This window comes from Heliangelus exortis, chromosome 3 (assembly GCF_036169615.1).
Source record: "Heliangelus exortis chromosome 3, bHelExo1.hap1, whole genome shotgun sequence".
Taxonomy (NCBI): Eukaryota; Metazoa; Chordata; class Aves; order Apodiformes; family Trochilidae; genus Heliangelus; species Heliangelus exortis.
Genome location: NC_092424.1, coordinates 18,801,496 through 18,827,339, shown reverse-complemented (window position 1 = coordinate 18,827,339; position 25,844 = coordinate 18,801,496). Strand labels below are relative to the sequence as shown.

Sequence of the window (25,844 nt, the reverse complement as noted above, 5' to 3'; positions counted from 1 at the left end):
AAATCTTGTGTGCGCACATGAATTCTTAATTACCAGAGTGTTGCCTACGAGGAAAAAATGAAGACAAGGTTAACTCACTGAAAATGTAAAGATCTATCAAGAAAGTTATTAAATGCACAGAAACAAACCTTAATTTCATAAAAAGTCTGTTTGAAGTACTGCACAGGCACCATGTTCTACTTGTTACACCAAGGTGTGCATTTCTCAGTTTCCATCATTATTCAGAGAAAACAGATTTTTTGTTTTCTTTTATTTTTGTAATTTATAAAGGTCTTATTTTCATGATCCCACAACTCTGGACTGTCAAACTTGACACCATAGTAGTTTTATTCCCACATTTATACCAATGAAGCATGTCCATCAGTCTCCCACCAATAAACAATTGCTACCCTGCAAATAATGGGCACTGCCTTGTTTAAAAGGCATCTTTTCATGGATATGCAGTTCTTGTATCCATAAATCAACTGGACTAACAACCATTGGAATGAATTAAAGATATATAACTATAAAACTACAAAACACAAGGTGGTGTAAAAGGTAAAAGTATTTTGTCTTTACCTATAATATCCACCACTTAATGAGATACTTAGCATGAGACGTACATTTAGGAGACGTCTAAAAAAAAAAAAAAAGTTTATTTTCTGTGTAGATACAGACAAATCCTGAAAATTATTTTCCTTACCCTTCTACTTTCACCCCAGAGTGCACTGACAAGGGCAATGAACAACAAAGGAAAAGACAGTTGGCTTTTTGCTTAAGTTACAGTTACCCCTCTAGCAACTTTCTGGATATACATATATTTGGTGAATCAACAGGAGCCAAAATACAGTTCAGGTTATAGCAGATCCAAACTGAAATAGCTTAGAAAGTTACATCTTGATATTTCAACATAATTTTTAACAACACTTTTACTAATTAATTTTTTTTATCAGTTACAGCTATGGAAAGTGCTGTATAAACATAATTAAGATAAAAATTACACAGAACAACATGCTGTTTTAAATTTTTATTTAATGTAATAATTTCATAAACAACTAAAGCATAAAAGACGGTCTGTTCATGATGCTTCCAGTTTTCTTTTCCTCCATTTTTCCACATAGAACTTGAATGACTCCTATAAATAAGAGTGGAACAAACAAGTTAGGCATTGTTTCAGCTGAGAAGTTACTAACTCTGAATAAAGTCTTAAGTCCTGACAAAACGAGAATCCATTATTCTTTGCCCTGCAAAACTAGATTGCAGTTGAATGCTATATAATTAAAGAGAAATATTAAGAGAGAAATAAAATGGAAAACCTTGCATAATGAAGCTTTTGTAACAAATTGCAATACTATATTTCATTTTAAAAATTAAAATACTTTTTAAAACTGCGATCTGCAATTGTGTCAAAAAATTGAGATGCTTTTAAAGACCAAGCTGCATTAGAGAAAAAATTGAGAGAAATCAGAAAATTAATAAATTCAGTGACTTTGAAAAAACACTTATTTTCAGTAGCTATGTGGAAGAAACAGCCAATCAAAGCTTTTGGATTTACCAAGTCCAAATAAAAATTCAGATTATAAATTATGTCAAGGTTGCAGAAAAACCCACTGTGGTTAAAAGGCTAGACCAAATATTCTCCAATTCTTTGCTTAATAATAAAAGAAAATCACATTTATCATGAAGCAATATAGAGAAACAACATACAATTGGGTCTTAACAGAACTACAGAAAAACACATTTAAGAACATAAAAAGTGGATGGAAAATGGCAATAAAAAGTTTCCTTAGAGGGAAAATGCAGTAAGTCTTTATAGACTGCTTTTCTAAAACTGTACTGGTGTGGACTAACATCTACTGTGATGTGACAGATTTAGTGTCACGCCACTTGTCACCCTCAAATAAAATATATTTGCACAGTTGCACATATCTGCTGACAAGGGAGCTAGAAGCAAAGCTTCACTAGGAAAATAATTCTTACAGTTCTAAAATCCCATCCTACTAAAGCAAGAGCTTGTACTAGATACAAAACAGGTAATTAATGAAAACTAAACCCCATTACTCATTAATGAAATACACATTCTATAAGCCTTTTAAAGTTCATTTGCTTAGATAAATGCCCCAAGGACATGTGATAAAGGTACACCTGTACATGAGTGCCCAATAAGGATCAGGTAGTTTAAATATCGTAAGCCCCAGGAGGTTTTATTTCCTCACATCAAATCCAATGCTAGATTACTACAGCTCCCTCAAGTCAGTACTTTATACATTACCTCCTTTGAGGAGTCTCAGCAGAGATCTAATCCCTATGTAATTATTCATGGAATTTGTTTTATTAACACCAAACATACACAATTCTGCAGATCTATTTCTTAATTAGGAAATACTCACAGGGGGCTCAGTGAAAGGGACAGGCTCTCCTACTTTCTTCAGAAAAGTTGCTAAAGATTTCAGAGATAGCTCATGCAGCTGTATATTCTTTGCTTTTGTTTTCTCATACACAGCCTTCACAGAAGCAACATCCCCATCCAATTCTGAAGAAAAAACAAAAACACAAAACCCCCCCAATGATTAAGTGTTCCTCTTTTCACCTGTTTCCATTACATCCTGTATTCCTACTACTTGCCAAAATGTATTTTAACTACTTTAATATACGCTATTCCAAATATTCTGGATATTCTTCATATCCTACTGACAGCTCACTTAAGAGAACTGAATACACAGCCATTCTAGCTTTTATTTTCATTTGAGGCTGCGTGATCAATTCCTTCAAGAATGTGCCCAAGCCACAAAGCAGTAAGAGCCACGTGGTGATAACACAGCACTCTGGGATCCAGAGGCATGCCTCCTTCTGAAGCAAATGGTAAAAATAAAAACAAAAGCTAGAACAAAAACTAACCAAGTTCAGCATGTGAAAACACTAGAACAGAACTTATTTCCTATCTGTAAGGTCAGGATATTGTTACAGTTACAGGTGCTGGCTACATTAAAACTATAACCTAAAGGAACAAAGAAAAAGGTCAGATGGTTGTTCTAGAATGCGAAGAAAAACCCATTTTATACTATTGTGCAGGAGGAGATTTTTGCTGACCAACTAACATTAAGACAAACCTTAACTGCTTAGGTAACACAATATTTTTCTGGATATTCCATAAAAGGCACCATCCCCTGTAACAGTTTTTCACTAATCCATTCTTCATTTATTTAAAGCACTATTAACTTCTAACTGTAGAAGAGTGGAGCACATTTCTCCTTCCTCTAAAGTGAGAGAGGGGAGAAACTCCTCCATCTACATTGATGTGTGCTGAACCAGAGACTTTTCTTGAGAAGCATCAGGACGAAACTGAAGTGAGCCCTGACAGTTTCACTGTTGTCCTAAGGGTCCTAGAAGCAGTACAACAGTTCCTGGTACCTTGTGAACAACAAGGAAGCCATCATGTCCAGTTAAATTTATTTTGTTGCTTGGGAAAATGCAAACACCTGCAGTATGGGAGCTGTCTGAGATTCTTACTTGTTCACATTTGGAAACACCATTTTCACGACTGTAAGGGCCTCAGAAACAATGGTTCTTAAAGAACAAAAAAGCTTTAACTATGCAGAAATGGATAGCTTATGTCCCTTTCTCAGGAGAAAAAGCTTCCCACTCACATCTGGCAAGTGGATGAGCTCTTTTTTGAATGTGGGAGACTACTGCAGAAACTGCATGAAGTGACGGTTTAATGAGATCCTAATAGAAAACATTATATTTCTTTAAAATAGATGTATTTATTGTATGCAGGGAAAAAAAAAAAAAAAGCTAATACTTAGATTGTGCTTAATGGCCCATGGAAATGGGATTTTACATATTTCCTTTTTCTAGAAAAAGGTATATAGCAAAGAATTATGCGTCTCACCAGATGAAGGAAATCTAGTCCCAGCAGAGGATCATATTACAGGACAAGGGAATAAATAAATGTCCCTTCATTTCTTCAGTCATAGATGTCTGTTATACAATCAGATTCCTTTCTGCTTTGATCTATATTCTACTATATCTCTGCTAGACACATAGTCAATTATCATTTTAATGTCTATTTATGTTGATAACCAGAAACAGTAACCAATTGTAGTACTAGTATTTTGTTATCTTTTGTTCTGCTTTCTAGCAAATTAAAAATAACAATGGGCCTGACAGGAAAATCATTTGTCCTCTAGAAAACGATGATACTACAAAGTTGGACCTAGTATAAAGCAAGAAATCATGTTTTAATGCTTACTAACAGTAATATAAAAAAAGTGCAAATAAAATTGAAATCTTTCAAATAAAAGACCCTATTTCTATCTATATAGAATGGGAACAGAATACAATAAATGTCCCTGAATAACCTAGCAGTAGGACAACATCTTGTTTCTTGAAAAAACAGAAAGATGCAATAGAAAATGCAAAGACATCCTAGTACAATTCATACAGCCCAGCTCTGGCAAAGTGGAAGAAGTAATTGATGTTCACTCTTTTACCTGATACAGGAGTTGAATCAACACCTCATACAGGGGAGAAGCTTGTAAAGAATAACCTAGGAATAGCTTTTAAAACTCTTTATGCTGGTACTGAATGTCTCCTCTACAACTTGCTATGTGCCAGCTATGTCTCTGCCTAAAGAAACTACAACTATCTGCTCATATACAGTGTGGCTTCACATGTTGAATTAACTCCAACAGCTGTTTTAGGTATAATAAAGGAAGTGACTGACTCTGCAATCTCTGTGAAACTGTTGTACTACGATGTAGCTGAAAGGGTTATTGAAAGAATTAGCAGTTAACTTACAGAATTCTTACTGAGATAAAAGCAGTAAAGGGCTAATGACAGTGTAAAGCAGCAAGTATAGTGGTGGTAACAAAAGGGCATTTTTTGTTTTATAAAAGCATGTTAGAATGTGAATGAAACTACGGGGCTAAACAGTCTTCCTAGTGATTGTTATTTTGAGTGTTCCTAAGCAAGTGAGTTATATAAGTTAGATACTACCTCTTGAGAACTTGAGAACCTCATTCAAATATAGTGATATTTGTAGTTCTTTACATCATAGCCTGGATTTGGGTGCAAAGTATTTTACTTAAGTGTTCCAATTGATCTCCTCTGCATGAAAAATATTTACTTCTTGTAAAATATCATAGCTGCATCAGAGCACACAAGGCAAAGGACACTACAGCAGAGATACAAACTTCCAACTGAGTGTTGACACAGGGGCTGTATTTTCTGGTTTTCAAGAGCAAGTGTTGCAAATAAACATATCTAAATAAGCAACTTGATTTTTTTAGAGCAGTTCCTCTCTGACTTCATCTATAAAGCAAATTGGTTAGCACTTCAACTATTTAGGTAAATCCAAATGAAGTCATCTGGAATATTTACTCTGGATAAATTAAAATAGGTATAATGAATCTACACTAATAACAGTTAAGGTCCTTGCACAGTACTAATAGAACTCACCACAGGATTTTGAAACACACATAAAAGGAACCAATATATTTATTACATGTTTTGGGGGAAGAGAAGCTAGATTCATTCAAAAAGCAATTAATTTAGTCAGTATTTCTCTCCATGGGTTAGGGTGTATTCTTTATCAATCCAGGAAGCCCCTACTAAGCACCTCTTTTGTAGAAATATCCTTTTATCTAATACAGACTCCAGATTGGAGGGTTGGGTCAGTTAGTTGCTTTTCCAATGTAACAGCTAGACCCAACAAAAACCCCAGACAAGCCCTCCCATCCCATCTCTTTGTGGATCAAACTGTTAAGCAAGTTATATAGTGCAGATCCTACTCCTCCTTCTAAGGGTTTCCATGACCTTTTTGAATGTCTCAAGAGTTCTTACTGAAAAAAACTATTCCCAAGACAGTAAATTACCATAACATCTCAGGAGGTAACGGTATGCAAGTTCTGTATCTAGATGCTCAGGAATCAGTTCTAGAAGGGTTTCGATCTTCTTTGCCTGTGAAATTTAATGCACAGAAAAAAACAGCTATAATTTCAAATCTTAGCAAACTAAAATTTCCAAACTCAGCATAATTATTTCAGATTAAGTGAAATGAACTGTACTGGTAACAAGGACTGTGCTGTGCAACTGAAACCAAACGTAACAACTTCCTTTCCAAAATTCTATATGCATATATAAAGTAGTCAAAGAAATCAGGCACAAAATAAAACAAACAAAACACAGGACTAAATCCATACTAAAGAAGCCTAAGCATTAGCTTCTCCGTTTTTTGTGGGGGTTTTTGGTTTTTTTTAAGGAAGCAATTGATGTATTAATGAAAATGGGTCAAAATATCAACCAAATTTTTAAAAATGCCAACTACTAAGCTGCCTTCACTGACCTAGTTACTGTACACTGGTATCTACAACCAGGGCTTAAAAGAAGTCAGATCACTCAGTAATGTGCTTAAGTTTGGAACCTCCCTTCCCCAGTCTGTTTCCAGTTTCAAAAATTCTCAGTTCCTAAAATATAAAAAGTTTACAAAAATTAGCAACACCTTTATGACATACTGCTAACCTCTATGCTTTATTAAAACTTCAGCTTGAAAAGCTGGAAAAGTTCAATTTTTAAAATTTCTTCCACAGACACCAAAAGATGGTATTTGCCATCACCACTTCAATTTTTAATCTGAATATTTAATGGCAATTTCCACAAAACATAAATGTCCAATTTTTCATTCTAGTTGGTGTATTAATTGTCTCCTGATGCTGCTTCTCTACAAAGGAGAAATCAATGTGATTTTGCATGTGTATTTCCTATTTTGTTGTTGTTGTTCAGTGCTGGGTTTTTTGAGGTTTGTTTTAAGGGGTACAGTACAGAAGGCACATTAATGACAACATTTCTAACTATAAGGGCTGAGTCAAAAGCCAGGAATATAAACAACATACCCAAACCATCATAACAAGCATTATGTAATTGTGTCTTTTAATGTAAACAGAGGCATTTTATAATGAGAGAGAGGCTGGGGTTTTAACTTGCATTTGTATTCATACAACATAACCAACTAAGTAAGAACCTTCAGGTTGAAGAGAATAGAGCAGTAAAACATTTAAATAACAGTGTTTGTAGGAAATAAAGTATAACATCAAAATTGCGTGGAATTACAACAGAAATAGATAAAATTGAAATAGAAAAAATATTAACTACACCCTCCACCACGCTCCATAAAGTAAACTGTTCCTTTAAGTGCAACCAGCTCTGCAAATTAACCTCCCTGAGAAACCTGATAAAGCTGTCAACTGTGAAGTTCAAGATCCAAAACAGTTCAAAGATTGGTTAAGCAGTATTTTGCTACATATGCAATGATATACATGAAAAAATATTATACCTGCCCAGGTGTAGATGCTGCTCTTGCCATAAAATTCCCTAAAGTTCTCCTCTGCTCAACTAGTGCACCACATCTCTGTAGAAAAAGAAAGAAATAATGCAGCAGTTGTGAGAAAGTTAGTGATAAACAAAAAGATTAAGGTGAAAATTACCAGTTACAAATATTTAAAATAATATACTAATATGTTCTCTACTCACAGAAGGTCTATAATTGACCACACATTTGAAAAAAAATATCCCATCAACCAAACCATCCTACTCAATGCAGTAAAAAGTTCATTTCACGCACTGTTTTGGTAAACATTGTTTTTAAAATGGTAGGTATAAAATTTGTTTAAAACAAAAGGGAAAAAGAGTTAAACTAATACTTCAACATACCACAAAAATGAGGTTTAGGACTGCAAAAGAATGAAAAAGAGAAACACTATTCCTCTCCAATTATACTGCCAAGCATTCACAAGTGAGCTAGGGATCATAAGGTTAATTATACATTTAATAAGGTGTCAGGGAGATAACTGCTCGTTTCTTTATAAAAATTAAAATGTACAAAGCAAGTTCTCTTTAAAGTATAATTACCTACATTTATGCATACAAAGGACTGATTTCAATCTCTGTTTTATAAAAGGCTTTCACCGCAATAGACAATGTTTGAGAGAGAAGTTGAACTTAAAAAAGTTTGAGACAGACCAGATAAATCAGCGATCTATCTTGCTTCAGAAACAAGGACAAACAAAAAATAAACATGACAATATTTTAGTGTATGTTCCTCAAAGGCATCAGTCTTAAAATTCTTAAAATGCACAGTGCTTTTTACTAGCTGAAAGGTATTTTATCAATACCTTTACTCTCTACCACAGGAAGAGAGAATATTGTACTTACAAAAATACACATACCATAAATTTGATAAACTCAATTAGTATTTTAGACATATGCAAATGAGAAATTTTGTTTATGCCACTATGAATGTTTTCTGTGTGTAGTATGGTTTGACAAGCTCTGTAAGGTCCAGGTGAAAAGCTTTGAAGCTCCACTCCAATAGGGAAACCAAGACGAAAATGTACCCAGTGTTCTAACAAAAAATCGCTTTATGGTCACAGGAGTGAAATATCCATGGGAGAAACCTGCAATATTTTATTTACTGATTCCAACCATTCTCACCTACTGGCATCCTTATAAGGATAAGGATGCTATGAGAAGAAAGTCTACTTTGAGAAATGTTTTCCAGAGCCCCCTTTCATGATGAAATATCAAACGACTTTTGACTTTGAATAGTAAAAGCATCCTCCCTTCAGAAAATACAAAAGGCACTGCTGCTGTTCCTTGAACTTTGAAATAGACTCTTAGATGCATTTTTGAAAACAAGGATTCTCCATGCATATAGTATTTCAGATTATTACAAGCAAAATAATTCATTTACCTTGTGGTTTATTTTCCAAGAAAGTAACAAAATTATTTTTACTGTCTTCTATTATCTATTCATTGAATACTTGATTCACAACAGCAGTCAAGAATGTTTATTACAACTGAGTTTTTCCTGCACCATGTGAAATCCAAATTTTCTGATATACACAGACGTTTCAGCTCAAGCTTATATATGAGCTTATACATATTAAGTCTTACACTTAATATGAAATATTTTTAAATTTTCCCCCAAGATACAGCATATACAACATTATTTGAAGTTTGCTATAGAGCTGTGAATTTAATTCCAGGAGTTGGAGGCTGCTGTGGTAAGTCTTAGGAATATATGAATGGAAATCATTCCATGTTTTCAAAAATTATAAGAGCGTGCAGATTTTACTTAAAAATGCATAAACTCCCATCTTCACAAAAGCAAGAAATTGTAATAGATTTTTCATTCACTCATTCAATTTAATTTATTTCAATAAAAGAGCAATCAAAAAAATCAGGAAGAGTAAAGAGTAAGCTGAGATTTTTTTGCATTTTGATGTTTTACACTATCTAGCAAGAGTTTTAGATAAAGAATATTTTAATTGAATACTCAGAGGACCTCTCAATCAAAACAATAAAAAAAGCAATATTCCAGAGCAGGGAATATACAGATAATATATATCTCACACTGTTGCTGAAGTTAAAGAAAGCATTTGTTGGTGTGCATACTTCCCATAAAATGATCTTGGAGTATCATAAAAAGAGTTGTTTTTTTTAACAGCTTAAAATACTTAGGAACTGTTAAATGAGTAGTATGCACTATCAGGAGCTGGCAAGAGATCTCAATTTGAGGCAGAAGGCTACACTCACAGAACAATCTGCAGAGTTGGCATGACTGCTGGACCACCACCTGCAGGGAGGAGCCTCCCTGATGGAGGATGTTTGTGCCTCTTTGTGCCCTCTGCCAATGGCAGCTCCCATCACACACAGGTCATCCCACCTCTGGCTCTGCTTTGTCTTCAGCTTTGTACAAACAGCATAATAATCCCATTCCTTGAATACTGCTAACTTGGCTGAGACTGGTGCCCAGAGACCTGCATTAGTCTTTAAATACATCTGCAACACTCAAGTGAATAGAAAGCAAACTCAGTTCCTAATAAACCCTGCATACAGCATGTACAATATATTAGAGCAAGCAAGTGAAATAAGGTCTGTGAAAAGGAAACTGCTTCTGGTTTGGAAACTGTACAGCCCTAAGATACTGTTATGTTTACAGAGTATGTTACACGTATGTTGCAAGGAGATGGTTTGCAAGAACTGCTGTCTAACAGAAAACTCATAAAATAGTATTTGCTTTATATGGATTTTCAAGCAATGTAGAAGTCGTCTATTTCCGTCAGGTTGTTAGGTGACAACAGTCTGACTCTGACACCCACAACTACTATTAGTACTAAAATACTAGTCCATGGTTTGGAATAGTCTAAACTGTACAACTGCTACTCATACTTTAATTCAAAAACACACCAGTACTAGCCTGTGCTACACAACACCTCTTCTTGACAATTTCCCAGTTGAAGAGCTCTAAGCATTTCTGTACCTCTCTTGTTATGTCATTACCTGTATCAGCGATCTGGCATCATCCACTCTGTCTGCACTGACATATTGAAGGAAAAGATCTGTGACAGGTCTGTAAATTCCAAACTGACTGGCCAGTCGTTCTGCCATCACACCAACTGCAAAAATGATGGGTACATAAGGAAAACCTTTGATTGAAAAGCCACTTTTGTAAAACTCACTGGCATGATTTATGCTGACTGAGCAGGTTTTACATGTAATAACTCTTTCATAACACCGTTGTCTAGTCAGAATATTTAAATGTCATTGCAATTAACTTACATTTTTCCAAAGCTGGTTCTAATCCTTCCTCAGATACCTTTCTTAACAAATAGGAAATATTTCTGACAGCTTGATCAGGATTCTGTGCACCAGAGATAAGCAGAGGCTCAAGGTATTTTACAGCAGCATCAAGGTCATTGCTACAGAAAGAGATTGAACTGGCTTAGTTTCCAAAATCAAGATTTCCAAACTTAAACAAGCAATTATATTAGAAGTTTTTGTTTTCTACATCAAGGTTATTATTTCCCAGGAATGCCTGAGTACCTATGACTTCATCCGGACATTGTAAAACTGAAAATGTTTATGACTGAATAGAGTAATTAACCCGTGAGTAAAATTTTTAAATGACCTGTACCAAGTCTAAGTAATTTTGACACATTTTTCTCCTCATTAAGAAAGAAGAGTTAAGCTAGCTGCTCGAGGAAAATGTGTTCTGCAAATCTAGAAGGCAAAAATCAAAACATTAACGGAAGGTATCTGAATAATTAATGCACACAACTCAAGTATTATTTTTCTTTAATGCTATTCTATTAATTATTTACCCAATTTTCCCATGCTTGCCTTTTCAGATGCAAAAGACAATGCTAAATGTCATCTGGTCAGTACCTTTGTCTAAACACTTTTAATCTTAGGGCCCAAAGATAGAAAATGCTCATGAAATAATGCAGGAAGCATTCACCCAAGCCTAAACTCTACTTCTAGAACTTTTTAAAAGTTCAAATGACAGTATCTCTTATCAGTCCAGTCCAAAAACTAATTTAATTGAAAAAAAATAGAAGCATGATGAGTAGGCAAGGCAGAAATGCAGAACATTTGAAAGCTATGAGAAATGCTTTGAAAGCTGCTTCCAAAACATGAATCTACCAATAAATAAAAAGGTTTTAAAAATATCTAAGAATCTGTTTTTCACAGTTCTCAAGGTATAGTCTGCAAGGTATTTAAGAACACGTTAGGTGTACATTATTTACACTGCTACATCTTTTCATATCTCCAACCTAGTTTTGGTATGCACAAAGTTGATGCTAATTAAATAACTTTTGCTTGCATACAGCAATTTATTTACTTATTTTATTCTTGTCACCAATCTACACCTTAAGAATATGGCATAACTTTGCAACACTTATATGTGGAAATATGGGAATACAGGACAAATATGCAGCTCATGAGACAAATCCTGAACTATTTTTCCTATTTGGAGTGTTTAATCTAGGCAAAGTCAATGCACTAGAACTGTGTGCCAAGGACCACTCAGATTTAAGTAATTGCAAGATCAGTCCTTTATAGACAGATTGTTTTTCTGAGGTTGAAAATATAGTGAGCTCACTGCTGGAACTGGACTGCATGGTTCTCCTTCAATTCAAGTCCTCTGGCTGTTCCCAACATGTGACTATTCTCTCTGGTCTGGCATGCCTGAGGCAATGAGGTATCTGTTATGTACTACACAGCTCTACAGCTTTCCTGCCAAGTTAGACACAGGAGCTCTACCTGATGAAACTGGTAATATGAACAGAATATGTACGATTCCTGAAGACTGCTTCCCGTAAAGCTTATTGCAGAAGTTCACAGTCTGCCCTTTGCCCCAGAAGTGCTTCCCCCATGCAGTTTCATATGAAGGATAAACTAAACAATATCAACATATCAACTATAACAAAAATGTTTGGCAGAACATGAAACTAAACTGTTGAATCTAAGGATACTCAGAAGTGTGAGGGTAATTAACATGATCAAAACTGTGGCCTCAAACAGTATCGCCAAAAATTCTTTATAATTCTGACAAAAAATACAAAACTACTCCACAGATACATGTCTGGCTGCCACATTTTGAGAGTAAACACATGAATATTTTGTCATTTAAACTACTGGAACAGATAGCAGATTTTTTTTCTGTGGGTGTTAAGTTTCGAGACTTCTTAGATTTATATTCATGAAGAAATTCAATTTTACATTAAGATTTCCTAGGGTCTTTGATCTAACACCAAGGAGAAGACTTCACATGAATGAGCAATATGCAGTTAGAACAAAAGGAGCAAAGCTAAATTACACAACCAGAAAAGACCTTATGCTTTCCCCAATGCTTCATAGCTATCCCTTATTTCACAATACAAATCTCAAGCCCAAATGTGTTTGGCAAATTATACCAGGCCAGAACTGAGCAGCACACTGCTCAATTCGTCCAGAATTTTTAACACCTAGGACACTGTAAAAACAGAAACAGAATGAAATGGATAATACAAGTGATTTTCCATCACTCTGCATAAAAGAATTACATATACCAGTCCTAGAAATACTTACTTCTTAGTATGTGCCAGTGCAATAGCATTAGCAGCTAGTGAGGCAGATAAACCAACTGATTTCATGATGTCTTCCAGCATGTTGGTAAGTGCTTGCAGATTCTTTAGATCTCCTTTTTCTGCCAGAGCCTGAGTGAGAGCAATAACTGCTGGTCTAGTAGGCAATGAGCCACTGTCAAGTATTCCTTTTAAAACAGCCATGGCATCTAATGATGGTAAAGAAACAAGGGAAAGAGAAACAGATTTTAGTTCAGAAGGCAACCATGCTGCTGCTGTAATTAACCCCACACTGCTAAAGTGTAGTATTCAGATCCCTTTTTAAGTGTGCACCAAAACTTTGTTTACCAACATATAATTTTTAAATAAAAGTACAGGACACAAGTCTCCATACAAAAACAAAAAAGAAACTCAAAACTGGACAGTTACCTCAACAGCTCCTAAAATTGTAGCAATTCCCTATGTTAAAACCACATGAAATACATTTCCTGTCCATCTGCCACGAATTTCCCTAAATCCACTGCAATGCAGTCACCCTCATTCCTCCAAACAGAATTCTTGTCAATTTATGTTATACATGAGCAAACACACAAAGAAAGACTTGCCCTGCTGGTAAAAATCTCTTACTCCTCACCAGCACCGGCAGAATTAATCAAAGATAATAATTATAATACCAAGGGATAACACTCCTAACATAATCTACACCCACTTGAACTTCACAGCATTAACATTCCAATTCAATATGCAGGTACTGCAGAAACCAAATATTACCTTTTACAAGACAGAAAGAAAAAACATCCTGTATGCCTAACCTTCCTTCACAGCAAATTTTCTTTCTGTGCCCCCTCCCTTCCTTCACACCCACCCCCTCTTCTTTTTAGAAAAAAAAAAAGGAGCATTATATCAGGATGAAGATTGCCAAAATTCAAAAAGCAACTTAAAAAACCATGCTAACTTCAAATTCTCCCTGACCATAAATGCAGCCCTCCCTTTAGTATGGAGCAGTTTTCTCAAGAACAAGGACAAAGAAAGGTCTGAAAGTTGTGTATCTGCAGCAGTACCGCAAGAAATTATGTACCAAATTATGCAAAAACGCTCACAACTCCTAATCTGAATTCATAATTTAATCCCTTGATTTTTCAAGGTACTTTCAAGGTTTCAAGGTACTCAAAAGCCTGTAACTATGTGAACTTGTGCAAACTGAGAATTTATCTTATAAAAGAAATTCCTATAAACTCTGCAAAATCCGTATCATGAAACTCAGGTTCTGACTATAAGCTGGGTTTTGCTAAGTTCTTGTTAGAAGACATTCGAGCTCTTACAGGTATTCTTCAGGACCTTTATGAAAAACTTTCAACTTTATCCCATTACTCATCAAAGAATGGAGGTGAACTATATGAGGAAGTGATAAAGGAAGCACATTTTACACAAGTGAAAGGCACCACAGGATGAAGGTCAAATGGAGCACTGAAAGATTACAAAAAGAATGTCCCCCAAAATTATTTAGGTAACCTATGAACCTCAGCAAAAGACCAGTATGATTGAAGTATGTACTAGCTTGACTTTTTAAGGCTTCACGTACAAAAAGAGAAGCATTATTTTTCAGGCTAAAATAGAAAAAAGGATCATGTCTGACTATTAAATTAAATTACCAAAGCAGAGATAAAGAAAAATACAGTATTGCAAACCAAATTAATCCTACAAATTTCTTGGAAAACTTTGTACTATGCAAAAAAACCCCAAGCACAACATTTTTCAAGTGCAGCCAGGTAGATGGTTAATGTGGCAGGGAGTTTAGCTAAAAAAGAAATCATGTAGTTAGCACAAGAGATTGGCAGAATACAGAAACATCAGTGATGTTCTGAAGAAGGGAAGATTTTTTACGTATAACATTTAGGAAGGACTTGTAAAATGTTGTGGTACAATGGAAAAGAAAAGCAGAAAATTTATTAGAATAAAATCAGATGGGAATGCTAGGTGAAGGACTTGAAAGCTGCAAAAACCTAATACTTGCCAACAGCAAGAGAAGCAATTGCATTTACTGCAAATACTTGAGCCAATGACACCTGCCAGTGACGTCGGACTGGAGGGAGAATGGGAAAGGAATTTGAAAGAGGACAAGTTTATCAGCGGCAGGAAAAAGTGAGAAGATGCACCCAATGTTTAACTTCAGAATATTTCAGAGTATCTGTGACATGGGTATGGGCTACTGCAGCTACATACAATGGAATGAAATAAAATGAACGGATGGTAGAATCAAAAATGGATTTTCTGGTATGCCTTCTGGTATGAAAGTAAAACCCAATTCAGTGCAATACATTTTCTTCATACACAGCTGCTTTAAAACTTAAAGGTACCGACGGAAATACACACAACGTTGTACTTACCACTTACACAGGGATAAAAGGCAGCACTGTAAAACTGCACAGCTTTACACTACGTACTTGCAGAGTTTTTCTCTCTCACAAGAGTTCTACAGAACAACTAAGTAAGTCAAATGAAACACTGTGGGGCTGAACTCTAGGCTGCAAAACAACCGATGCTGAGAACTAAAGTAACGCAACTCCAAACTTCGCCCACCATCTTGTTGGGTATCCTTACATCCTCTTTAGCCACCATTTTAATTTATATTCCTCATCATTGTCACATTAAAAAGAAAACAAAAGTGAATATTATGTTACTGTTGATATCAGGAACTATTAAAAAGTATTTGATTAAGTTTTTAAATCAATATTATAATCATTTAGTGCACAATCACGCACATTTAACAGTCAATTTAACTCATCTGGTATCTCACAACCAACACAATATGCAAGAAACAACTGCTGGGAATTGTTTCAGATGCTCTAAAGTATGTTAATTTCCAAAGCAAAATGACTTGTGCTGTGAATTTTAACACACTTGAAAGCCTGTACTTTCTCTCGTTCTGGAGCACAAATTTTGCATGTCTGAAGAGCTGTGATTCATCTTAAGAAAACCCATCTTGTGTTAAATGGAATGGAAACTGGACTAAGTGGTCAAATGACAAGTACATTCATATTCAAGCTGTATTATAAATGCATGTACAGTAATTTACGTCTCTCAGCTACCACAAAAGGCTCTTGATAAGCAGGTAATTTGCTAAATGGACTCCTTTATCCAAGTATTCGAAGGGCGTTACAAGAAAAATCTGCAGAGGCATTAATGTGACGTAAAGGTCAAGCATTGTGACATACCTTTCAAATAATCCCGCCTAACTTGCGATATGATGAGGAGGCTGCTGGCAGCACTGTTCAGTGTGAAGCCCTTGATGTGGGTCTCAGCACTAAAAGAAGCAGACATTTAGAAAGGAATTACTGACATGCTTCTGATACGATAATAAATGGTTGAGCACCAAGGTGAAATTATAAAAACTACTGTTCGTATGTTAAAAATATTGCTGCAAAATATCGACCTGGAGACAGCTTTTGTGTTATCCTGTCAATGGTTATAGAAGGATAATTTTTTTTTGCATTCTGACAGATGACAAAGTTGGAAGTGAGCAACAAAAGAAACAAAGTACAAGATTTTTTTTAAACAATCGGTTCAGATTCTTGAATGCTGACATATTAGATGACTAAAATAACTGCATGCCCTGCATTGTTCTGTTGTATCCTAGGCTGGATACTTTTTCTTCTTTTTTCAATAGTCACCATAATTATAAAATGTAAAACTATTCTTTCAGCAATAAAAATGAAACATTTATTTTCAGCACTGTATATTTTAAACATAAACTAAAGCATATTATGAACTAACACCGTATCATTTGGTTGATTAATTTTCAAATTTCTGTCATCTAGATGTATACAGGTTTTAAAGTGAACATACTACATTTGCTAACTTAGCCACGTTAAAATTGTATTTCGCTTATCAAATCTTTATTTCCTGTAATGCAAAACTTCTATAGCAAAGAGAATCTTTACTTTAATAACACTGCTAAAGCTTTTCTAACACTGTAGAAATTAGTTGAGAGACTAAGCAGCAATCACATTGATCTTATACTGCAACATGTTCCTCTTTCTAAATGACATACAGCCACATTTTTAATATATAAGGATAGCTTTACAAATGTTCATTTCTAGATTACAAAATCTCCACACAGAAAAGGGGGGCATTGCCATTTACCATATCAGCAATCAAGATAAACCTCACTGATCATCTTGTGGCAAACAACTGAGCAGCCTACCTACTTGAACTTAGAGGCTGAGCGGATTGGGAGGTAAGCAGGGTCATTGCTAAATTATTCTCCTCAATCCCAAGAAAATCCTTCACATCACACACAATATGACTATCCTCTCAGTCACTTTCAGCCTCCCAGCCACACAAATGCAGTCACTGGACTCAGGATTTTCTTACTCTCCCAACCAATCCTCTTAATCCCTGCCTAAGCACCCACTGCTCAGTTCCGCCTTTTTTTTTTTTTTTTTCCTTTGTCCCATCTGTCAAAGCCCTTAAGTCAACAATTCAAGCATGAGACTGTAAATTACATATAACAAAGGATTTACTTTCTCCAATCTTCCAATCTTTAGTGTGATTAAATAGATGTTAGCTACTATTACAGAACTAATCCATCATTCCAATACTCCTAAATTCTATTTAAAACTTCTTGGACTAAATGCAGTAAATAGTCCTCAAAACAGTGCTAGAAGGCCAAAGCAACTAGACTTAGGTTGACCAGCAGATCAGTAACATTCTGGGTTGTTTGCTTGTTTGGTTGTTTTTTTCAAATTCAGAGAAGGGGTGCAATTCCCTTCTACCACATCACTTTCTTGCTGAAGTTTCTCAGCTCTGACAACAGTAAGGAAGTTTTAAAATAATCTGACCTTTTAAAATAAAACAAACCCAACTTTTTTTGTTGCCTATGGTAATACTCATATACTCAATACTCTAGATATTATTTAAATATCAAATTTGACTTCAAGCACAGTAAAAAGAAAAAGATGTTAGCTTACACAAACGAAGGTAGCTTTCCTGTATTTTATGAAAATATTAGGAGTTGCACAAGTTTCAGGCCACTGCACACATTTAAGCTTTATAGGAACAACCTCTTTGTGATATGAGGCTGGAAAAATTGTCAAGCATGCAGAAACGTGTGTGAAACATACAGATTTGCTGTTCCTCAAGCATGTATATACACACAATAACTGCCTGTATTTCACTGAATAATTTAGAACTTACAGACTTTTGAAAATCCTTAATATAACCATGATTTTCTTACTAGAAAAAAGATATGCAGATAACACCATAAACACTGCCAATATGAAGCATTTCCTTTCTTGATGCAACAGTGAGCTGTTACAGGCTTCTTAGAATGTCATTATCTGGTATTTCTATGCTACATGATGGAACATGAGTTCTGAAAAGCAGGGTGGTTAATATGATGATTGGCTTTGACCAGTGACCAAGAACAGAACCTCTCATCAAACTCCATTTTCTTTTTCTTTTCCTAAGTATTTCAAGGTTCAAAGATTTAGTCCTTTAAAACACATCTCCAGCTTTTAGTCTTTAATTTTTTTAAATTTATTTTTTCCCTGCATTTTCGGCTTTTACACTGAACACTTATCTAAAGTGAGAACTCTGAATCATCGAAATACTAGGAACAAGCCACCACCTTTCTTCTCCTCTTAAAATTTCCAAATTACTGCTGATAACATGCCATATTTTGTGCATCTTCCTTAAAAATGTGTCTGAATCACAGAGCAGGGAAGCTGCTAATGCACACAGAAGTTTTCAGTAGAAAGTTTCAAACTTTTTCTCTGAAGAATCTTTCAGTACATCTTTTGATACATTAATTTTTTCTGCAACTGTTTAACAAACTACCTAAATTTTATCAACATTCATTTGTACTTTTAAAACATGTATTTTTCTCTTTTTGTTTACAAAACCTTATAAATTACTTCCACTTTAGGGAGCTTAATGTGATATACTGTTTTTTTTCCTTGATACAAGCCATATATCCATCAAGCACACACATTCCATACCATGAAGCCCAGTTACTGAGGTCTATTTGAGAAAACATTTGTTCTTCTGAATGCAGAACTCAAACGCTTTTTCAAGGAAAGATATTTTTTCAATCTAAATGCTTTTAAAGAAAATGTGAAAATAATAAACATGATCTTACATTACACCGTTCCCGGATATCAAAAACTAAGTTGACTTTAAAAATTAGTAGATTTTTACAGTACCCCAATACATCATGTGATTTACCTACAGGCACTTTCAAATTACCTGTATTCAGTCAGAGAACACATGTGATGGCAACCACTGTTCTTCTTTTAGCTGAAGAAACTGAAAGACTTAAATTACTTAAATTTTTGTTTTTCATACCTCCATATTAATGGTTAGTAACACTTGCACTCTGAAGTCTATAATTGGACCAGAACACACATTATAGACAATAATTAAAGCAAGTGGTGTACCATACCACTCACTAAAGGTTATTTTGATCCTGGTGATTGTAATAATACATGACAGCAGGTTGGATTTATTTCAGAAGTGTTGGATCTGAGGTTTATGGCCATCTCCTAGCCACTGGCATCCCAGTCAAACACACCATTTTGCATCTGGCAGGCAGCCAGCTGCCAGGGAGTGTGGGCAGGGTAGGACAGCAGCAGGGATGGGCACTAAGGGGAAGGCTCACAGGCAGTTAAGTGAAGGAATCTTGTCTGTTTGGATATTGCTCTAAATAGGAAAAGGCAGACTGCCAGAAGGGTAGAATTTCATTTCTGATGCCAAGTACATTTGTGATACTGTTAGATGAAATGAGTTATTAGCAATACATACTGTCACTCTAGTAAATTTTTAATATACAGCATACTGCTTTAGGAAACTGCTTTATGAGTATTTCTTACCATAACTCTTAGTTATCAGTCACAACCTGCTTTCCCATAAGGACTCACCAGAAAAGGATCCAGAAATTATTTTAAAACAGCCTTAACTAAACAATTAAATCTCCCAAACACAGAAAAGCCTTACATTTGTTTAACTTTGATGGCTTCTTCAAGAAAACCCTGTGTTAACAATGCCTTTATAAGGGTCTCATAGGAACGAAACTGAAACTCATTCTTCCCTTGCATTTTCAGGAAAATACTGTAGGCCTCTAAAAAAAAAAAAAAGTAAAAATTAATTCATAATTATAATTAATTTAATTTTAAATTAATTAATAGAAAGAAGTCACCTATTCATTGAAATGGTTTGTCTTAGAGATATCTACCCTCTGCTTACATCTTTGAGCCCAAAGCTGATGGTCACAGCTTGTTCCAAACTGGTTTTATACAGCAATCAAGTGACACATACCTCCACAGAAGAAAGTTTGCTGCTGCTGTTTTTCCTATACGTGGCTGTTGTTCAAATACTAACACAGCTGGTTGGAAGGGGAAGACTCAGGATTTTTAAAGCAACACCTAATTCTGGGGTATATATTTACAGTGTCTGGTGCATGATCACAACAGTGTTTAACAAATAATATAGGAGGTGATTCCAATATGGGGAGATCAAATTATTTGGCTACGACAAGATTTATACAAAACATACAATTTACAAATATACAGATATTTAACAAGTAAACTACGCTGCATTTGTTTGACTGATTAACAGTTTTATTTCATGCATTCACAATAACTGTCAGTGTATGAAAAGATGTTACCAAAAAGGGGGAAAAAAAAAAGATAAGCACACTTTTCAGTCATTTATTTTTCTGAAACAAGATTATGCAGCTATAAACATGCAGCTGAAACAGCTACCCAGGATATAACATGTGCCAGAAGGCTGTGTTAAGAACCACAAATGATCTTTTACATCTGTACTGTGATTGCATGTTTCTTTTAATGAAAAAAACAAAAAAATCTCTGCTATTTCAAAACACAGCCACAGTTACCTTTAAAACTTTCCAGCAATACATGGACAATCATTGAAAATTTCACATCTAAGCATTTTTTTCTTACACTTTAAAAAGTACAGATGAAGAAAATTTATTTGAATCTTACTGTCACAAGAAGTATAACACTAATAGCTCTTACTACAGTGTGCTGTGGAATTTTAAGCTAGCATTCCCCAAGCCAGAACTATTGGTGTTCTTTTTGATTTGCATCTTAAAATTACCCAAGCAAGAGTACACATAAAACCATCCTGAAATGTAGGCACAAAACCAACTATGCATTAGATTTATTTTTATAATACAAAAACTCTTACACAGAGTTAGCAAGTAGAATTAACACTGCCAACCATAATCTACTTCAGATGCTTGAAGCTACATGAAATATACACATGAACAGAGATAACGGATAAGGATATCTCAGTAAAAATTAAATACACTTCTGTGTATGTGAGTTTCATGTATACAAGAAGCAAAAACACAGGAGAGAATCAGAGAGAGAATATGACTGAGGTCTGAAATTACAACAGTGATTGCATTTGTCAACCAAAAAAGCAAAGAAACATCAGGATGACACAGGAAAGGTCTTTGAAATCTTCCACCATGCTTACTTGCAGGTCTGAGGTTAAAACTTGGGCTGTTGCATGTGCTGAACTCTCCAGCCTGCTCAGATGCTCAACACCAGCATTCATAGAACGCTCACATATAATTTTACTGGGAAAGCTATTTTTTTCTTTCACTTTTCTGAAATCTGAGGTACCAGTAGACTAGCAATCACATTCAACAGATATTAAATCTCTTACACTGGTATAATCTATTAAAAGTGTAACTGATTCTTTCATTAAGAAAAATTTCGTAGCCTGCCAACAGGTTTGTTCTTTTCTGCATGAGAAAGCCTGTTTCAAATGTTTTAAAAGTTTTTCAAAATCCAACAACTCCTTGTTTGTAAAGTCCTAAAAAAGCTCTTCTTCAGAATGAACTAGGATTTTACCACGTGTTTGAATATTAGTTTCCAATGGTTGGGTACAGAAATGGACCTTGCCATCAGTGGACATGATGTCAAGCAAATATTAGTATCAATTACCACACGGTAATATTTTTCATAATGACCAGTTCAGTGGAGAACTAAAAATCACCATATCAGTTCAGGTTGGTTTTTTTTTTCTGTTCTAGGATGTTTTGTTGTCTATAACAGTCCGAACCTCAGGATGATTATCATATTCAGATTATTTTCTTATTTTCATTTTGCATCAGTGCAAGTAGCATGCTTGAAGCATACCTAGATACGTCTTGAATTGAAAGATATGCCTGATCAGGTATTACCAGGTTATTACTTATTCAAATGGCATCTAAAATTACTTAAGTATACTAACACTTAAAAGAAAAGTTCTTGGTTTCAAAATCATATTGTGTTATACTAGCTATTTCAAGTAGAAAGATTTGTTAGAAAAATTACAACTTGCCAAGAAGGTCTCAGATACCAAGACAGTAAAATTGATTTCAGCAATTGCAATTGTTTGGGATCATGTAACATGATCCCCCAGAGTCAAGCTCTCACACTGAGGAATCAAGATAAAAATGAAATGACTTTGCATAAATCAAGCACCTCAGAGAACAGATTTTCAAAAGACCTCCATGTCAGAGCTAGTAAGTTCATTAAATTAGTTATGTAACTAGATTAAGTTAATCTTTTTTCTATCAAGAATCTTATGTTGATAAAAAGGTAGTTTACCCTATTAACACTGACATCAAAATTACATTACCCTGTTATATAGAAGTGACAACTTAGTTTTTGTAGTTTGAGTCAGAGAACTGTTTCTTATTAAGAGAGGAACAGTTTCCAACATTTGTCTTTTTTCCCTTAATTCCAAATAGCTCTAGACCACCTTCTCTCAAATACTGCACCTGTAAATAACAGAATATGCAGGAATAATTTACTGATAAATTCAGTATCAAATGCCATCACAGACTGTTAGCAGCTGCATTTTATATTTTTATTTAGATTAGTCTACCTACAAGGTTCTAGGCATATTTAGTCTCCTCCTGCACTTGATCATTAATCTCCTCCACTTGATCATTTATAGTATCAAAGGACAGGATTATGATGGGGTGGGGTGTGTGGTTGTTATGCTATCTGTCCTTGTTTTCTCAGAAGGTTAAATACCCTGGGCTTAGCTGGTCTGACTACAAAAGACTAAGGCAAAGATGGCATTAAGTATCTCAGCTTTTTCATCATCCTTGGTTCCAATGTTCCCCCGACCAGCATCCAATAATGGATATAGATTCTCCCTGGCTCTTTTTATTGTTAAAGTATTCGTAAAAAGTGAGATAGGAAGAGAGCAATGATTATGTTATTATTATAACATAGTTCCATCTCATGTAATACGATCTAATTAATTTCTTTGCAAAATCTATAGCTTAATAAAGTACTTGAATTATACTTTGGAACCACATGTGATCATATTATTAAGACTTCAAGAGCAGGTACACACAAAAAAATCTCTAGACAACTTCTTTTAATACGCAATTGCCTTCTCATAAATATGTCCCAGATATTTCACTTGATATTAAACCTTCTTCTCACTAAACTTCTCGGGTCTCACATCATAAAATTTGTGACCAAACAGTGAGACTTTCTGGGAACCACAAATCCAGAATTTTTTGCATCTAATTATTTGTATACATAAATTTAGGCTTTGGTGCCTAATGGATACATCTGGAAGTCAAGAACACAATGTTTATCCAACGGTATTAAGTGAAAGGCAGAGCAGCAATACTTGGGTAATTTTGGAATCAGCAACTTCACCACAGACTGGCCTTCAAATTTGCATTTAAAAGCCAGCACTTCTGGCAATATATTTAATTTTTTAGAGTATCCTTATCATATCAACTTCTGAAGCAGAATATTGGTAGGTAACAATATGTACATTTCCTAACATACCAGCAAACCAAAAAGAAGCAGCAGCTAGCATCTGTTGCTCTGAAAACTTAAAATTATTACTGATGGGGGGAAGAACAGTGGCTTTCAGTTTACCTTTTGCACTGTTTTTCTTGCAAAGCATCCTTATTTTTCTTTCTTCCACATTAGAAGCAACTACACTTCTGGTATCTTCATGTCTAACCTTTAAAAAAAACAAACTTATTGAAGTGACTGCAATGCTATCTGTTAACATTACTCAACCAGAAGAAATATATTCAAAAGAATTGTCAGTTAGGAAAGTTAAACTCCAGTTACCTTAGGTATCTCAAATGGAACAACCTGACCATTCTTCTGAAGGATATCAGCCAGTAATATCAGTGTTTTCTCACGAGGAACAATATTTTCTTCTTGCATTTTAGTCCAAACAGCTTCAGCCTTTTTCCAGTCACCATTGCTCTCTGAAACAGGATTAAGATCTTCAGATAAAAGCATTTACTGTACACCTACATATCTCAAGTGATTCAAAAAGTATTCTTGGAAAATAACTACCAATTAATCATGTCCTTGTGTTTCATATGATCATTAACATGAGAAGTTCTAAACTACTTTTACCACACAGTGAACACCAGAAGATTCAAATAGAAAAAAAGCCCTGAAAACATCATATGAAGTGTAGAATGAATGAGAAATCAGCTGAAAATGTTGCAGAAGTATTCCTCCTAGATCTCATCACTATTCTAGTATTTTTGATTGTTAATTGGAAGAACAATTAGAAAAATTTTTAAACCACTACAAAACATTAGCACAGCAGCATACTTGGTGACTGCCTTAAGTCAGATAAAACTACTGGTTTTAAGAACTAAATACTGCAGATAATATTTTAAAGCAGAATATCATGGCAGTTAATGGAGTAGGACAGAGCGTGTCTTAACACTTTTCCTTGTGCTTCTTCCTACGTTTGACACTCATGAGGACACATCTAATGATGTGTGTTTAGTTTTGGGCTCCACAACTATAAAAGAATGTGCTGGACATGGGGCCAGAACAGATGGACTAAGAGATGAAGTCTAAGGTGGTGTTTTGGGGAGCTTGGAGAAAATCAGGCTAACAGGGAATCTAATTGCTGTCTTCAGTTACCTGACAGATCATAGAATCCTATCATAGAATCACAGAATTGGCTGGGTTGGAAGGGATCATCAAGTCCAACCCTGAATCCACCGCTGCGGTTGCTAGACTATGGCACTAAGTGCCACATCCAGTCTCTTTTTAAATATCTCCAGGGATGGAGAGTCCACCACTTCACTGGGCAGCCCATTCCAATGCTTGATCACCCTCTCTGTAAAGAAACTCTTTCTAATATCTAACCTAAACTTCCCCTGGCACAACTTAAGACCGTGCCATCTTGTCTTGTTGAAAGTCGTCTGGGAAAAGAGACCAACCCCCACTTGGCTACAACCTCCTTTCAGGGAGTTGTAGAGAGTGATGAGGTCTCCTCTGAGCCTCCTCTTCTCCAGGCTGAACAGCCCCAGCTGCCTCAGCCTCTCCTCATAGGATCTGTGCTCGAGTCCTTTCACCAGCCTGATTGCCTTCCTTTGGACCTGCTCTAGGACCTCGATATCCTTCCTGAACTGAGGGGCCCAGAACTGGACACAGGACTCAAGGTGTGGCCTCACCAGGGCTGAGTACAGGGGCAGAATCACTTCCTTGGACCTGCAGGCGACGCTGTTCCTGATACAGGCCAGGATGCCGTTGGCCTTCTTGGCCACCTGGGCACACTGCTGGCTCATGTTCAGCTTCCTGTCAATCCAGACTCCCAGGTCCCTTTCTGCCTGGCTGCTCTCAGCCACTCTGTGCCCAGCCTGGAGCTCCCCATGGGGTTGTTGTGGCCAAAGTGCAGGACCCGGCACTTGGCCGTGTTGAACTTCATCCCGTTGGAATCAGCCCAACACTCCAGACTGTCCAGGTCCCTCTGCAGAGCCCTCCTGCCTTCCAGCTGATCCACACTTCCCCCCAGCTTAGTGTCGTCTGCGAATTTGCTGATGATGGACTCAATCCCTTCATCTAAATCATCAATAAAGATATTAAACAGAACCGGACCCAACACTGATCCCTGGGGGACACCACTAGTGACCTGCCGCCAACTGGA

The 25,844-nt window shown here is 35.7% G+C and overlaps 1 protein-coding gene across 1 annotated transcript in view; it reads right to left on the bottom strand.

The window, feature by feature from the left end:
• Nucleotides 1-616: 616 nt before the first annotated feature.
• The window catches only part of LRPPRC (leucine rich pentatricopeptide repeat containing), an 84,369-nt gene continuing 59,141 nt past the window's right edge, over nt 617-25,844 (bottom strand). The window contains exons 28-38 of the mRNA XM_071739450.1: nt 24,014-24,156; nt 23,813-23,900; nt 19,881-20,004; nt 16,103-16,191; nt 12,892-13,096; nt 10,600-10,739; nt 10,321-10,436; nt 7,313-7,387; nt 5,856-5,940; nt 2,370-2,512; nt 617-1,114 (exon numbers count right to left, since the gene is read on the bottom strand). Of these exons, the coding sequence (XP_071595551.1) occupies nt 1,058-1,114; nt 2,370-2,512; nt 5,856-5,940; nt 7,313-7,387; nt 10,321-10,436; nt 10,600-10,739; nt 12,892-13,096; nt 16,103-16,191; nt 19,881-20,004; nt 23,813-23,900; nt 24,014-24,156 (1,265 nt within the window). The 3' untranslated portion in view covers nt 617-1,057. The remainder of the gene's footprint in view (nt 1,115-2,369; nt 2,513-5,855; nt 5,941-7,312; nt 7,388-10,320; nt 10,437-10,599; nt 10,740-12,891; nt 13,097-16,102; nt 16,192-19,880; nt 20,005-23,812; nt 23,901-24,013; nt 24,157-25,844) is intronic.